General features: G+C 37.5%; 1 protein-coding gene across 1 annotated transcript in view; it reads right to left on the bottom strand.

The window, feature by feature from the left end:
• Positions 1-11953: 11953 nt before the first annotated feature.
• The window catches only part of LOC129770635 (calcium uniporter protein, mitochondrial), a 480509-nt gene continuing 474590 nt past the window's right edge, over positions 11954-17872 (bottom strand). Inside the window, exons 5-7 of the mRNA XM_055773593.1 lie at positions 15693-15794; positions 13765-13968; positions 11954-13339 (exon numbers count right to left, since the gene is read on the bottom strand). Coding sequence (XP_055629568.1) covers positions 13004-13339; positions 13765-13968; positions 15693-15794 — 642 coding nt within the window. The 3' untranslated portion in view covers positions 11954-13003. The remainder of the gene's footprint in view (positions 13340-13764; positions 13969-15692; positions 15795-17872) is intronic.

A 17872-nucleotide genomic window follows, 5' to 3' on the forward strand; every position in this document is an offset into this window, starting at 1 on the left:
GATTTTTGCGAACTCGATACGGCTCATGATCACCCATAATTGGAATGCGCTAGTAGGCAGTATTGCGCATCATGTTCGATTGCATTCTATGCGTACACTTACTCTACATCAGAAGGTGATTCTTCTTAACACGTTTATCACGGCTAAAATGTGGTATTTGTCATCCATATTGACACCATACAACATACACGTGGCAAAAATTACGTCCATCATGGGAATATTGTTATGGAGCAGAAAACCAGCGCGCGTTCCGATGCAGCAACTAGCGAAACCACGAGAACAAGGAGGACTAAACCTACAGCTGCCGGTGCTGAAATCCAAAGCACTGCTGATCAATCGACAACTTCAGGAGATCAGTTCCACCCCCTACTATGCTTCCTTCCTCAACCAACTAAATCCCCGCCCCCCTCCAGCTGATCTTCCTTGCCTAAAATTAATCCAGCAAACACTCCAAAGTTTGCCGCCTCAAATCCAACAAAATCCTTCCTCCGATCAGATCCATCGCTTTTTCATCGACCAAACACCCAGACCAAGAGTAGAATCGCGTCATCCTACAGTGAACTGGAGACGTGTGTGGCTCAACATAGGGAGCAGAGAACTCACATCAGCCCAGCGGAGTAGTTGGTATCTGTTAGTTAACCAAAAAATAGAACATCGAGTACTGTGAGCACAATTGGACGAGCAGATAACGAACAATGCTTGTATTGCAACGTGGCGAGAGAAACATTGAAACACAAACTAAGTGAGTGTCAACGAGTGACAGCAGCTTGGTTGGTTTTCCAGAGAGTATTGGCGACAGTACTTGGCGACCGTATGAGGTTATCTTTCGACGATCTAATGCATCCTTTACTGAGCGGTGTAGGCAGAGAACAAAAAATTGCAATTCTGAAACATTTTATCAATTATGTAAATTTCATTATGAACTGTGATAACGTAGTGGACACAGGGGAACCGAAGTTCCATCTACAAGTTATATTTTAAGTTAGATGAAAGAAACATGTAAGAAACTTCAAATAAAAATCATTGACATACAAAAAAAAAAAAAAAAGAAGAGCAAAGCACACGTAAATTGATGAATTCACTTATCAGACTGTGTGGCGCTTCATTGACACGAGTCTTTGAATACATTTGAAAAATAATAACAATTCAATACTAAAGTAAAATGTATGAACGATATGTTCCGATGAACAATTGCAAATATAAATATAAATAGAAGGTGCATTTGCATATGAAGTAAAATTGTGATTATACGCAAGCGTAACGTGAGCAAATTTATAACACATGCGAATTGGGGCTCTTTTGGTATTAACAAGTTCTTCCGCATAGTAACTCGATGCTGATAATTTCTTAATATTTTCTTTCGTTGATCGTATTGTTTTCACATATTCACGTTGGAGAGCCTTAACCTTTCTCTTCGTTGGCCGAGGCATTTTGATTGAATGTAAAATCTTTTCGTTTACTGTTTTTGAAAGCATAGGCAACCGTGGCAGTGTTTCGAGCTCTGCAATACAATTTGCTTAACCAATGTTAAAGTTTCTAAAACTTACATTATAGACCCATTAAACGTAAACGTAGCTCAAGTTTTCCGACGTTTTTCATTATACAGTGCGGCAGCAGATGAAAATTTAATATCTTGTGAGTAATCGATTAGAGTTTGTTTGTTATTACTTGATGGGAGGTGTGCGAAAACGATCATTTTCTTCACACTGTTTCGCAAAATTATTGATTTTCGGGCGAGGAGTGAGGGAAGGAGATGAAAGAAATGAGCGCCATTGTGGCAGCCATTTGTGGCTAGCTTCCACCTTCACCTTAAGGTTGGGTAAACACTATTATGTCAACTGCGCGTATAGGAATTTCGCTTCAAAATATTAAAAATTTCATTCCAAAAAGTATAGAAGCACTAATGGTAGCGAAAACAATATATTTACTACACGAACGCACTTACGACAACTTCATTGTTGAAATGGTTTGGTTCAGTACTATTTCAAAAAAAAAAGATGCTGGAAAAAAAAACTAGGTGCGCCTCTAGAACTTTCTCCCACTGTATAATCTGCAAGGATACATAAAATATACTTACGCCAACGGTGCTGACAGAAGTGAAAACGAATTCGATAAATTTCAATCAAATAGTGTTTTTATTCCAATACTTTTTATCATGTTCTGGTTTGCTTGTTTTACAGTACCATATTCTATTTGTTTTGTGTCACATATTAGTTTTTCTCCAAGTGTAGTTTCATTCAAAACAGTCTAATGACGTAATATTCAACACTGACATGAGTCGTTTCAAATTTTGCGTTTGTTTTTTTTTGTTTCATCGTAATAAACCAGACGGTACACACAGCACACACACAACTAATAGCGGGTATCCGGGTTTCGCCCTATTTCATGTCGTGCTGCCGTTTGTCATTTCTTAACAATTTTGATACTATAAGCGGTCAACAAATAGAAATTTATCTAATCTTATAAATAAGTTTGTTCAATTTGGGTGAGAGCCGATTAATGGCAACCCCCTTACGAGTTGTCTTGTGGTTGGGATAATGGAAATATTTACAAAACATTCGTTTTCCTCTTCGATAGGAGCAGGACTAATGAATTGTTCAACCTAACTTTTTCCATTGTACGTTGTGTTAGTTAATGTTTTTCGTTTCCCTTTAGTAGAATCGTCTGATTTGCTTTCACTACCTAAACCATCGTTTGGTTAGTTTTTTGTTTCTTGCAAGCACCTAGGCAGCCAAAACTGGTTGAACTCCTGTCTCTCTCATTGCTGTAATGCGATTTCTGTTGGTAATTTTTCGTTAAAAAAACATCATCATCATCATCATCATCTAGGTAATATTTTACTTCCGTTGTGCCACGAGTATCTCATTTGGTTCTTTATAGAGTGATTGACAAACACCCGGCGCTACTTACCTGCAGGTTGGGTTATTACAAAAAAATCGCTCCTAGTTTCTAGCCGATCCCGGGAGGAATCGAGTCAGTATGAGTCTATCGATGTGTATGTAATGTGGTTAGGAATTGTGGTTCCTACTTGTATTTTTTTCTTCGTTAAATTTTCAATTCATTGGCACTTGTTATGGGTGGCGAAAACCGAGAACTTGATTTGCTAGCGCTTTGCCACAAACAAAAGATCTTTCCATTACCCAAAAATCAACACTTAAGGCCTAGGTTTGTTTAGGATTTGGTGCGCGATTGATCACACGCACACACGCTTGAAGCTCAGCTTAGCCAGTAGGAAAAAATGGTAGGATTTTAAGTTGTTCTCACTCGTATTTACTTGCGTAAAAGTTTGTGTCACGTTACGTCTAGGCTTGCTAAGGTTTTCCAAAAAAGCACGTTGGTTTGATTGCTGTTTCGATTGAAGTGTGATATGGGAGGTCAGACTAAGCAGATTGTTTTGCTTTAGTTAGTTAATTTAGAGCGATATCATTTTGTTTTCGTTAGTTATAGTGTACAAACGTGTTGGTAAAAGCTCGAACTTGATTAATGCGGTAATTAGTTAGTAAGGAGAGGATCAATTTCTAATAATGTGATATTAAAAATTCAAATTATTCCAAGGAATAACGCTCAGAGAGATTAGGAGGAATCGCACTAGAGTAATATAGTTAAAAGTAGTGTATGTATGTGCTCATTTAAAATGGTTTCAGAGAACAATCCTCATTTAAATGGTTTTTTTTCTTCGTAAGTATAGGTGATGTTTTTTTTGTTTTATGTGATTACTTCAACTATTTAGTAGTTTCAAATATAGTTCGTTAACTTTTTCATCCCAATTTGTTCGTAATTTACCACTAATGATAAGTTTATAAAAACTTCATTCGTTTTGTACAGTTTCATTTTACGATGAGCTATTCATTTTTAGTTTTTTTTAAACAAATAACAAAGCTTACCTATGTTTCTAATGAATCGTCCTAAGGCAACCAAAGGTGATTATTTTTGTTTTGCGAAAACTGCTAAGGGCCAATTGCATCGATTGCTTTGGAAAATGTACAACATAAATGAGCAGTTTCAGCAAATTGATTAAAAACTAGCGGGATCAATTCTTAAGCGAAATTATTGTTAATTTGTGTTGAGTTATTGGTTTTGGTTTAGGCATGGGAGTTGGTAGTGAAAAATTGGTGTAAGTTGAATGAGTCGAGGAAGTATCGAATACCTTTTCAATGAATGATATTCATCTCTAAATCATTGTTAAATTAGTATACTAAATCAACATCACTCATGATTAGTTTCATAAGCGTTCGAACATAGTACACCCGCGATTTCGTCGTGAATGGCTTCAGGGTTCTGATTCAGGAATTCTTACAATCTAGCTGTTGCGTACACCCCTGACGAGAAGCAACGCGCCGACGTTTAAACTGCGAGAGCTTTTAATCAAGGGATTGCTAAGATGGTCGCCTTTCAGTAGCCAGCATAGAAAATCATGAGCATAGAAATCATAACCTAAAATTCAAAATGAAGTGCTCCGCGCGATTCTTCGGCTGTGATTTGAATTGCAAATCGTCAAGAAAGCTTCCGGATGGGTATCCAAACATCGCTTGCCAAAAAAAAACTATCCAACGTAATCAAATATTAACATATATGACTCCAAACATTAAACAATAAGTGAGCCCCCTAAGCGCGAGCCCTGTTTTATGCTGCCTACGCTCAATTTGCATTGGATGAGATAGGGTTGCCAGAGCCCCGCTTTTAATAGTGAAAGTATCCACCTTGCTCAGGTTCTTGAAAAGGCTTTTTGACGTTTCCTCAGACAGCTCAACTTCTTGTTCTTTGCTTGGAAAAGAACAATGCAAGTTGAACTGTTCTGAAGAAACGTTGTATAGAATTCAGATCTCAAATTCAATAAAACCTCGCTTAGATCTTATATAGATATAATTACGCTGATAGGAAATACTGAGAGATCGCATACATTTAGGATCCAGTTTGGGTACGAATTCATGAGAAACCCACAAACGTGAGTTTTAATACAGCAATATTGTATTCCAAATAACATAACCTATTTTTGTTACGCTGCAGGAAAATTTTAATTTATTCCGTAAAATAAACAATTAAAATTTCGGAACCTTGTTTCATCTGTTGCTCCGCAACACTAGCTGAATCGAAAACAACTTCCCTTATGACGCTACCTGTAAGGGTTTTTTTTGCAAATGAAAAACGATCGGAAACAGTTTGAAACAAAGGAGATTTAATTAAGGGGATAGTACACTATGGAAACTTGGAAAATACAAACAAATCTGGCTTAAATGTTTTCTGAGATGTCTACTTTAACGTTTGCATTGAAAAAATGGACAAAAATTGCTGAGTTTTCATGGGTTTACCTTCACACGCACTGACGAAACTACCCATGCAGCATCAATCATAGTAACCCATGAGTCAGCAGAAAAAAATTGTCAGCTCTATCGGTCGAACTCTAACTGTGATGGCGAAAACAATGAAGCTACTCCGTTCAGAAGTGTGCGCGTTCAAATAATGGTACCTCGCCGCGTCGAAAACGGACATCGTGCGGCATTTTGTGGACGTCGAATACGCCCGTTCCAGTATCTACCACATCTTGGCACTATTGGACAACAATCAGAGCATCAAAAGAAAGCCCGGTTCCGGACGGCCGAAGACCTAGAACGACAAGAAGCTCCAAAGGATGCTGAAAAACTACGCGCATTCGCTCGAAGCTGCGCTTGCCGGAGGAGGACGAAATTATGAACCTGTTGGTTGAATTTGAGCTGCTTGCGAAGTGTATTTCAATTCCGAGATCGTTTAAAAATCCTATGAAGTCTATGGATCTGAAGGCCGGTTCTTGGTCACTTACTATAGTTTTGGGTCTTCCAAATTGACGGATGTGTTCTGTCAATGATGTAATGCTGTTTTGATGTCAGCGATAGTTCTACTATTTAGTGGAATTGCGTTGGCAAATTTAGAGAATGAATCGACTATAGTAAGCCATTTTTGACTTTTTAGGAAAAATATATCGATGTGTACTCTATCAAAAGGCTTTTCTCCGAAAGTACTTTTTCAAATTAATTTAGGTGGCTTCCTGTCGTATTTGCCTTTTTTTGCAAATGTCACAGGAGCTGATAAAAATTTTGAGCTTCCGATCTATCTGTGGAAAAAAGTGGGTTAATAATATTTGATTTTTGTTCTCTTTGATACCTCGGTGTCCGAGGACTGTTGGAGCATTATTAAAACAGCCATAAACAACGTGGCGGAGAACTTTCTAGGATACCTGGAACGAAGACGACGGTACGAGTGGTTCGATGATGAGTGTCAGCAAGTGTTACACGAGAAGAACGCTGCACGTGGAACTAGTGATCCCCGATAATCGTTCGATTAATCGATTAATCGAATACTTCCTACAGAAATCGATTATTAATCGAACGAATACTGAACAACCAATAATCGAAGCGAACGAATAATTTACGATCCAAGCGCAGAGCAAAAAAAAAAGAACGGCCACTGCAGTTTTATCCTGAAAATCAATCATTGTTATTGGCGCTCCCCTAAATTCGTAAACGAAGCTCAATGCCGTCAACGCGAATTGAGCTTCCTTTACGAGTTTAGGGGAACGTAAAAGATAATAATTGAGTTTCAGGCGGAATGGACACTTTTTTGTTTCCAGATGGCTTTCTAACAAATGAGAAATATTAGTCTAACTAATTATTTCTCTCAGTATGACGATTAATCGATTAATTGATTATTTGGGGCGATTAATTGTATCGAATAACAAGCTGCTGAAAAGTATTCGACTAGTGGATGAACGATTAATTTCAAAAATCGGGGATCACTACGTGGAACGATATAGACAGAAGCGGAGACAACAAAGACAAGAACATGAGACGCGAAAGTTCTATCGGAAACTCAATACATCCCGAAATGGCTTCGTGTCACGAGCAGAGATGTGTCGGAATAAGGATGGGAATAGGTGACCTTCGTAGCCACATTGGTTGCGCGTTCGTTAACTAAGCGATCGATCGTGAGTTCAAAACTCAGAGCCCTCAATTGATCATCTTTGTGTTGTGTTGGAAATCCATCAATGGGAGTTGTATCTACTATGGTCTTCACAAGCACTTGAGATCAAACAGACTCAGCAATCGTGCGAAATGTTCCCTATACAAAACGCTCATAAAACCGGTTATCCTCTATAGACACGAAACGTGGACAATACTCGAAGAAGATCTGCGAGCGCTTGGAGTCTTCGAACGACAAATGCAAAAATAGTGTTCATAAGAAATCCGGCTGGTACGCGACGACGAGTAGCGCAGCGAGCAAGGAGGTTAACCAAGTGGAACAGGACATGATGAGCACCGGAATTGGTGACAAATAGTCACAAACCGAGTTTATTCGAGAAGAATTGTGAATCAGGCCATGTTGTAAAGACGTTTAAAATAAATAAAATAATAAACCTTCTCGAAATGAAGCGTCTGAGAAGAAAGCTAATTTTCTTGTTTCGGCTCTCTTTGGCGCTCTCTCTTTCTTTCTCTCTCTCTCTCTCTCTCTCTCTTTCTATCTCTCTCTTTCTGCTCTGAGGTTTCGTGTTTGAAATGCTCGCCTATCGATCACAACGATGACTCTAACATTACGACTTCGATGCTGTTGAAAATCCTAGTTATTTCTTCTTAAAGTTCCTCCGTATTTTGTGGCTTATTAACGTAGCAACGGTCCTTCACTTAGCCCCAGAGGAAGTAATCGACGACGAGAAATATTGAAATTCCTGCCATAAGAGGACAAAGTTTCATTAAGGGTTTGGTTGCTCGAGTTATACGTTTTTAACTAAGAATACACGTTCTTGTAAATTGTACATCTTGACACTAAAAACCATCCAATCAGACTGATCGAGTAGCCGGATAGTATCGTCCCGAAGTGAGGAATGCAGTGTTACCATCGACGGAGCGGAAAAAAATTATAAGTAGCTATTTGATTTTTTTTTTCTGAAAGACTCTGTATAAAAATATCGTATCACGGTGTTTGGGGTCAAATTCATCTAAAACGGCTTTTCACGTAGGACTACATCTTTCATTAAAGGTAATAACATAAGTAAAAAAAACTTTTTAAGTTAAACAGTTTCTTTGTGATTAAACATAATAATAATACAGATAATGTACTAAAAGCTAGAAAATAATTAGGCAAGATATCATACCCCTTCCTTCATTAATCAAGGAGATTAATGAGATTAAAGTAAAATCGCGGAGCATATGATGAAACCATTAAATGCGGATAATGAAGTCATTTGGCATCGAAAACATTATTTCGATTTTCCTAATTTCATGTCCAGTAATGTTTTTGTAGATTCAAAAGCATTACTATACTCCCCTTGGAAGATTTTGGATGTTCAAAAATAAAAACTTTAAGCGTTTTGAGGCGCCCCTAAATCATGTCCGATTGAGCTGAAATTTTGCACAGGTCATTTTTTGGGGCCAATAAACAAAATTTATATGATCAAATTTCCTTCCAACCAAGTTGCTGGTTGGTTTGCGTAGTAAGAACGATGTCTAGAGGTGTGATTCCACTGAGGCAATACTAAATAACGTGTAGCATGATTTTCGATACTTGCAAGTATTGCCATTATGGTTGTTTCAATGCGGTGCCAAAGATAGATTGATGTAGTTATGAGATGTGGAATAATGGTGCGGGTGCAATAAGAATGTTATCGCTTGCAGCCTGTTGTATGTCAATTGCGAAGACGGTCACCGAATAGCATTCGAGAAAAAATTTCAATGCTTTGACATGAAACAAATATAATCAGATTGTGTATTGTTCTGCGAGGGCCAGAATAAATCATCAATCAATTATCGTCAACTGATTTTGCAAAAACCCATTTCAGGGCGACTAAACAGTTATTTCTAAAATTTCACAGCATTCTAAAATAATGTCCGAAGTTTTAAACAATTGAATTGAATAAAATAACAGCGTAGTCCTACGTCAATAATGTGGTCTATCTTGGTCACATCCTCCCATTTTTTTCCGTATGGAGGCGAGAAGGTGACGATGGCGTTTCATTGGATTATCTCCAAGATCTGGGATGAGGGTATTATAGAGACTTTAAACTTTATAGTTCATTCGTCTTTAGTCTTGAGAACGCCCTAATGGAAAATTTAACCTAAACTCCGCTCATACCTTGAGAAAGGCAACTGTTGAATTTGCTCGACGCACGCCGGCAACCGATGTTTACCCGATGACACACCAAACCAGGGGTGGAATCTCGCATTTCGATACGTGTGATCTATGTTCGTTTCGACCACTTTTGCCATTATAAACTCGAAGCGAGCTCGAAACAGCGAAATGAATAAGGCAGTAGTAGAATTTCGAGCAAAGTTTGACATTACGTAACATTGCACAATGGTCCAGGAGATGCAATTCAAGTGGATTCAAGTGGAAATTAGCCTTTAGAGCTCGACAGTTATTCTCTAGACAAAAACTGTCTTCGACAAAGTTATTACATATGATAGAGCGCTCATTTTCATGTTGCCAAAAATAGGGTGACCAACATTTTCGATGAAATAAAAAACATAACTTTCTTATCTCTATAGATAGAGGTAAACATAGTTCGACAATGTTGTAGTCCCAGTTATTTAAAACATTTTTGTAGAACAAAGTTTTTTTTTGTATCTCTTGAAATGCAAAAAAAATCTAAATAATTTTGATTTCTATTTTTTCTCAAATTTGGCATAAAACTATATACAACCTCAAAGGTTCACCCCCATCTCCTATTTTTAATCGCGATTTTATTATTTTGGTATAAATAATATTCAAATAATCGACACGTAATTTGTTTTTCAAAGAGAGACGGTAACGGTATTGAATTAAAGAAACTTTAAACTCTGAGAGTTCATTCGTCTCTTTCAAAGAGAGAGAATTTATTTACGTTGTTAAATGACATATGGCGCTAAGTTTACTAGTTACAATCAGAAGCGGTGTGAGGAAAAATACACTCGCTTGCCAGACGCTATCATGAGCAACGCCGACGCAGCCTTTGATATTGTCAGGTTTAAACACATGCTTTGTCATGATATTACAAAACGTGTGTACAAACAAACTAAAAGATTGGAATGTAGAACGAGCTTCATTACAACGTTACATGTATTCGGTTCTACACCTTGCTGAATGTATTCGGCTGGATGGCAAAATTACAAAAAATTAGGATTACCTTATATACACATTTTTAATTTGGATAATCGACAAAATACGCCCTGAGGAAATCGATAGTGTAATTTCCTCAAAAATTCCAGTCATTGAGCTTCGTGTTCCATTTCTGTGAAGCGTAAATTTTTATGAATTTTCGAATGGAATGAACACGCTTCTAAAACAAAAAAAAAATAAATGAAAGATGGCTCTTTTGTGTGTTCTGTGTAGCAAAATAATACATTCTCTTCAGGTATCTTGAACAAGAATAGTCTCTGATAATTATTTTATATTTTGAATGATATTTTGATTGAAATGCAAGAAGATAAATAGATAATTGTTATGTTAGGGTCAGGACTATGTCTACTAAGTATTGAAACAACATCGAATAAAAATTTTCATTCAAATTTCAACAACATAAAATTGCTTTTGTTGTTCGATATTGTTACCACAAACATGGTTCATGACCGTGCGGTAATCTAAAACCTTTATAGTCTTGCATAGCAGATGGAAAGACAACGACACGACCGCAACCTTAGGTGGATGTCCAATATATCAACGACTAAAAACTGATTATGACAATCGTTCATAAAAATTAACAACGCAAACATAGACATGGAAAATCGTTCGGCAGTGCTATATTAGCCTCAGCTGAGCAAAACATTCAATGCTCATATTAATGTTGAGTTCTATGGTTCGATGAAGAGCAACATTTGCATTTTGCAATGCATTTTGCAACAACGAAATTTATATTGATACTCTTCATTTAATTTGTCTACTTTACGACAAAAATATGTTCCTATTTTCACTTCAGATTCGTTAATGAAATACATCGGGAGTGGAATACAAAGAATGGTTTGTTTTTTTTTCAAATTTTTGTCGGTGACCATCGACTTGGCGCTCTATTCCTCGGTATGTCAAACACAAGAGTAACGAACGTGTCACGTATATGTAGATCGTTAAAATGTTTAAACACACTTACAATACATCAGTTATTTTTTATTTAACAATCAACATATTCACTAAAAATAATTTTTATGGCAAAACAACGTTTGCCGGGTCAGCTAGTAATCTTATAAAAAAACCAACAGACTGAATCGTTAATGTTAACGGACCTTACGTTTAAGAGCATCCAATTTACCCATATCCATCGTCGTGTTCAGTCGAAGTGGCACGCATTCGTCCCCCAAATGCTTGTTGTCATCGGGTACTGATTTTTGAGTATGTCTTATAGGTGTATCATGTCTATTTGCTCTAATTTAGAGGCGAATGAACTGAAAAGTTTAAAGCCTCTTTAATCCACCTTCACCTTCCTTCCTTCTATTTGCTAATATGAAAAAAAAGTGAGAACTATGAATTGACGACATTCACCACATCATGCATATTTTTTCTCAAACTAAAGGTACACTGTTTGCCCGGAGGTCAAATATTTGATATTTTTTGACAGATAAGGTTTGATTTGATATTTGTACAAACACTATTTTGTTTGCCACTCTTCAATTTCCAACAGTAGTAAACAATATCAAACACCGAACAAGGAAAAAATCAACTGAAATATTCAAGGTAACCTAACCATATACCGACAGGTTCGAAGAACAGACTGAAAAAATATTTTAGGCATCCAATAATTTAATATGTGCTTGTCGTGTTTTGTGTAGAATATATTCGATCAGTACACGTTGGACAAAATTTATCTGTCAAAAAGAGTCAAATATTTGGCTTCGGTCAAACAGTGTATGAGCACCCTAAAACTTGATGCAATTATATGTGTAAAAACAAAAAAAAAATACCTGAGAGAATAAGCACGAATAATTCAACTATTTTTAAATTCAAAAACAAAACACAGGGATCAAATCAATAATTTTATTAAATCACATAAAATAGAATATGCAGGAAAACAATCCGTTCACACGTTTTTCGCCGAATTTGAGGCTGACAGCAAATATAAAAATGTAAACCGAATCGAAAAAAATACTCCATAATAACATCGAGCGTTGAAATTAGGTGACTATTGAGATTCTATGTTTTTGGATATATGGTAACTGGTTTCGTGACTCTAGTACTGCACAATCGAACTGGCGAACGCTCGAATACAACAACCAAACAGCGTTACGATAACGTACGGTGGCAAAAGTTGGGTGCTGTCCCGGCTATAACTGATTGGAATACTGGGTAGCAGAAACAGAGTTTCTGCATCGCAATTTGTGTTCGGTACGGTTTTTGATAACTAATGGTAACCATTCATAGTAACATGAAAGTGCGTGTGCGTGTGGATGTGTGTAAGTGGAAGCACTTTTAAATCGAACATCGTTTCAAATTAACAGTAACTAATTAAGTAATCTTAATCAAAAATTTGAAAAACGCAAATTTTATGGTTGCAACAATGGGTAAAAATGAGTAAAGTTTGTTTTTTTTTCTTTGTTCTGCATAATTCTAATTGGTAGAAATGTGCGATTTTCGTTTTCTACAGTAACTGCAGTTTTGAGTTTTCCACTCCTTAATAGTGAAAGGTTGTGCTTTTTCGTCACATTTGCATTTTGTTACGGCTCATTTATTCTTAACAGTAATATTGATGATTGTTGTTTGTTTTTCTTCTTTTATGCGCCCAACAATATCTTTTTTTTCACTCACTTACAAAAACGATTCGTCGGTACAAACTTTTCAACTGTTAACAGTCATTGTGTCGGGAAGAGTTGGACAGAAAGATAAAACGGGGAGCTAGGAAAAATGGAACAATTAGTCTTGATTGCTAGAAACAGTAAGATACTGAAAAATAGCCTCTCAGAGGGAAGAAGAAGAGGAAGAGAACGGAACATTCGTTTTGTAGGAGACCACCTTTACGAGTGTAGGCAACACGGGATTCGATCCCGGTTAACATCGGTTAACACTTTAGGAAACTTTATTTTTTGCTCCGGAAGGGGCTCCCAGTGCCCTCCAGCAGGGATGTGATCTTTGCAGCGGCCTGCTTGTTGATACTTCCGCTAGCCTTTTCCAGCGTTTCCTTCAGTAGCTTCTTGGAGGTGGCGATCTCGCTGGCACTGTAGGTTGCCATCTTCGGTGGGGGAGCCGGCAGGTGCATGTACAAAGGATCCCGCAATCGGCGCAGGTCGTATTCGATTTCGGCAATCTGTCGCTTGATGTCGTTATACTCGGACAGATTGACGCCGGCTTTCTTGGCCGACTTGTGCAGCGTTATCAGATGCTGGCGGTCCTTCACGTCCGGGAGAACGTATTCCTGTTTGGGGAGAACAATAAACAATTAAAACATTAATGTATAATGAATCACATGATTCGAATATTCTTCAAACTAAAAAATGATCCTTCGAACCGGATTTGAACCAGTGACCTATGGATTTCTGAGTGCTCTGTTAGCCGTATCTCTCTACAGTCCACCGCTCTACCAACTGAGCTATCGAAGGTGAGTTGTTGAAACACCTTTGAAATCCCAATACGAAAAAAAAACTCGCCCAGCTTCGTATACCAACTCGTTGCTCAGTCGAAACAGCTGGTGAAAGGAAAACAAAAACAAACGCGACTGCACTACTTAAAAATAAGCCTGATAATCACTTTCTTACGTTCGCTTCTCTCCTATTCGGTGCCCACCAAAACATAGCTATGAAATTATGCCAGCTGACAACATCACTTTTTGTGTAATCTCACCTGTTTGGTAAGCACATAATACGCATACGCAGCCATCGCCGTGCCGTACGTGACGAAGTAAGTCACCGGTTCCATGATGTCCCAGGAGTATTCCCACCAGGTTAATCGGGCCAGAACCCCAAACTGCACCGACATCAACCCCAGACCCACCCAGGTGAGGGCACTGGTGTGACGGGCTGCCTTCTGGTCGAGTTCGTTCTTTTTCTGAAACAAAAAACAAGAAGTGAGTTATATCTGTGATACAACCGCAAGGTAGACGCAGGACTACAGTTGGCTCGGTAATCATTTATTTGAAATTGCATCTGAATCAATTCTAAATGAATGAATATTTTGAAAGATTGTTGAAAGTTTTTCTTGTTAATGTATGGTTTTGTGAGTATAAGTATAGAATTGTTATTAACATAAAATTGAACTCTTTCGAACTTGTTGGTGGTCCCGAAACGAACCGATGGAATTTGAGTGGCCTTGTAAAAGCAACTGAAGATGTTTGATACATGATTCATTTTTGTTTTCGTGAGAATAACACGAGATTGTTCATGATCACTCCATGCGCAGAATAGAAACTGATGGCGCCACTTCACGGTGAAAATGAAATAAAGTCTATATAACCTTGCATAAAATTCATTTTGTTTTTTATCGTGATGTGGCATTTTTTCATGATTGTTCCATGCGAAAGCAGAACAGAAACTGATGCTATTGACAAATTTACGTTAGATGTACAACCAGATGGCGCAACGAGTAAAATGATGATGTTTTATTTTTTTGATCGCTCAAATTTTTTAGAAAAATCATAGTTTATTTTCAAATTTCCCGGTTTCACGTATTCTTTGTACGCTAAAAAGGTTAGCAAATCGCCATTTACAATGTGGTATGTATATTTTGAAGAATGGCTTGGTGTTGTAACTTTAAATTTTTTCAACTAGATAAACAATGAGTAGCATGTGTTGCGCTAAAAATATTGCAAATCCTTCTTTTGTATCGACCCTTACATTATCAATGATATAATCCAACTTAATATGATATCGATTTCATCACCATTATCCACAGTATTCATAAATGTATGCATTACCAAACTCAAAATTTTCGAAGATTATCAATGATTTTGGTCCAATCGCATGATGAAATCATCGTAAAAATACAAAGCCCTAACTTTCTTACCATATACTGAAGACATTTAATGATTGAAATGAATCTAAATAGAAATAAAATTAATAATCTCGACCGAATCTTGCTTTTCAGTGCGTAGAATAAACAAACATCATCACTTTTGTGGTTCTGAACTCTGATGTAGGTGTCACATGAGCTGATTCAGCTTTTCGTAAATTCATCAATTGGATTGCATCACGGGAACACCCAGTTGAATGCGTAAATGCGAATATTCCCTCGCTTGGACGCATTCACACGCGAACAATTTTTTCATGACAGTTCCATGCGAAAGCAGAACAGAAACTGATGCGTGTAAAAGTACTCACGCCTTGCATGTGTCCGCTATGGTTTTCCAAACACTAATACAAGCGAGCAAAAGAAGTCGCAGCTTGCATGTATTCGCTATGACGGTTTCTCCAGGTGCCTAGATTTTGCTTCCGTGTTCGAGAGCACATTGCGATCACCAATCATCATCAATGAGCAATGTTGATCTCAATAGTTTGCCTTCAAAGCAATTTTTAAGCTATTGAAACGATTTTTGGACCAATAAGTGACAATCATATAACTCGTTGACATTTTATCTTTCGGATGAAGTGATTATTATACCGCTCCATTCAGCCGGTGAAGAGGCATTAACGTGCAAAACCTTGCACTCCAGCGACACTCTCTCGTTTTCGAAACTTTCAACTTACACCCCGGTACAGAAATGAAAGACGTAGTCCTACGTCAAAAAAGTGGTTTTGTTTGGCTTTCGAAACATTTTTCTTAAATGCAGTGCTTACCACCTCCAGTGGACCCAGCTTATCGTTCAGTTCCTCCAATTTACTGGTCATTTCTCGCTCCTTCTTGATTTGGTGCTCGCTTACGTTGAGGGCCTCGTAGAGCTGCGAAGAAAAGGAAACGGATTCAAATTGATACAACAGATAATCTTTATAAGAAAAGAAAAAATACGAATACTTCATATTCATGGAGTCTTTTCCATAACAAATCGTTAAATTCTAATAAAATTTGGTTCAGTGGAAGCCGAAAGGAAACACACTAAGTGACAATGGATTGTTTTTAACTTTTGACAAAGAGAAAAGTGTCAATATTAAATTTGCAATGAAAACTGTTTGAATTACTGGAAAAGGATAATGGAAAAAATGTGAATGACGATAAACATGATATGATTGCACTGCGTCTGTAAACTCCGTGAGTTTCATCGTATAGTCCGAAACTGGCACCAAGCGATTACTACCTTTTTCTCGCACTGCCAAACATTCTGAGCGACAAGAAATTGGGACCAAGAAAAGATTGTGAAAACGATTACTAGAGTTTTTCGTCAATGAGGACTAAGACTTTTATGAAAGAGGTATTATGAAGCTACTTTTAAGGTGGCAACAAATTATTTTACAAAACGGTGCAATCCGACTATCCGACAAATCTTGAATAAAGTTTTGAGTTTCACTCAAAAACAATGGATTTCTTTTTCTCCAACCTAATATCAATATTTAAGCTTGGTTCCCGTGGTATATTTTGTAATGATCAATTCGTATCAAGAGAAGAAGAAAACAGAAGATCCCTGTTTTCGACATACGACTACTGTTCAGTTGTCCAGGCAGTCAATAACCTACAACTAACGTAGCGAGGCACAATATTTACTACTACTACTATAAAATGAACAGATGGTCAGAGGTCTAACGCGGGACACAAAAAACAAAACGTTATGTATACGAGGGTCACTATTTATATTTCGGGAATAGGAACAAAAACAAATAGTTAAGCTGCGAATATATTTTTATTGTTTTTCAAAGTACTCGCCACGATGATCGATACACTTTTGCATGTGCTTAAACCAATTTCAAAGCATTTATTCCAATCGACACGAGCCTTTTTTTTTAGCGATTGTCAAATTATGTGGGATCCAACGTGAACATAATTTTCGCACAACTAAGTGTTCATGTAAAATCGCATATATGCTGGTGGAACTAATGTTTAGGGATGCCTCAATCTCACAATAGGTTACATGACGATCTTGCTTAATCATTTCGTGCACAGCATCGATGTTTTCTGGCACTACAGTCGATTTTGGACGACCTTCACGAAACTCGCCGGACAGCGAACTACGACCACGATTGAATTCACTATACCAGCGATACACAGTGGTTTTTGATGGAGCTTCATCGCCAAAAGTCAAATTAAGTTGATTGACGCACTCTTGTTGTGATAATCCACGTCGAAACTCGTAAAAAATCATCGCACGAAACTGTTCACGATTCAGTTCCATTTTTTTGCCGAGACCAAACTTTCAACTAAATATAAATAGTGACCCTCGTATACGGTTGTGAACATAAACCATAGTTTAGCGAGTCTAAACTGATCAGTATTATTTCTTTCTGAGTATCGGCACTCAGTTGTGATTTTTCGGTGGTTTAGATTTTGTTTATGCCCGAAAATCACTCGCTCAATCAGAGCATTTACGCCTGGCAAGCACGATTCAAATTCTACAATTTTCTTCAAATTACCGAATGGAATGCTCGAAAATTCCAATTCATTTTTCATCGATTTTAGTGTTAACGTATGCATTCAAAAAAAGACGGGTGGGTAATGTCGGGGACATAACCGGAGTGACGTAGGACTATACAAAGGGGACAGCTTTTGTTAAATATATATTTTTAATATATTGTTTTATTTTCTTCTCCTACGTGAATACCTACCTATCTACCTGAAAAATGGATTAGTTTACTGTTTACTCTTTATGAATATGTTGATGGTTCTGAAAAGAACCTTTGGTGTTGTGTTTTTGTTATCACTCGATATTCCAATCTTGTTCGGTTAAACCTTCCTGTTTAGTTATTGCGTTTGCCACTCGCCACAGCTTTCACAGTTGGAAAATTTCTTCTCATCCAGCTTTGTGACATGTTGTACAGTAAATTACATTCAATGCGACATGCCGAAGCGCCACTCAGTGTCGCATTGGAGG

The sequence above is a fragment of the Toxorhynchites rutilus genome, chromosome 2 (genome assembly GCF_029784135.1).
Source record: "Toxorhynchites rutilus septentrionalis strain SRP chromosome 2, ASM2978413v1, whole genome shotgun sequence".
Lineage (NCBI taxonomy): Eukaryota > Metazoa > Arthropoda > Insecta > Diptera > Culicidae > Toxorhynchites > Toxorhynchites rutilus.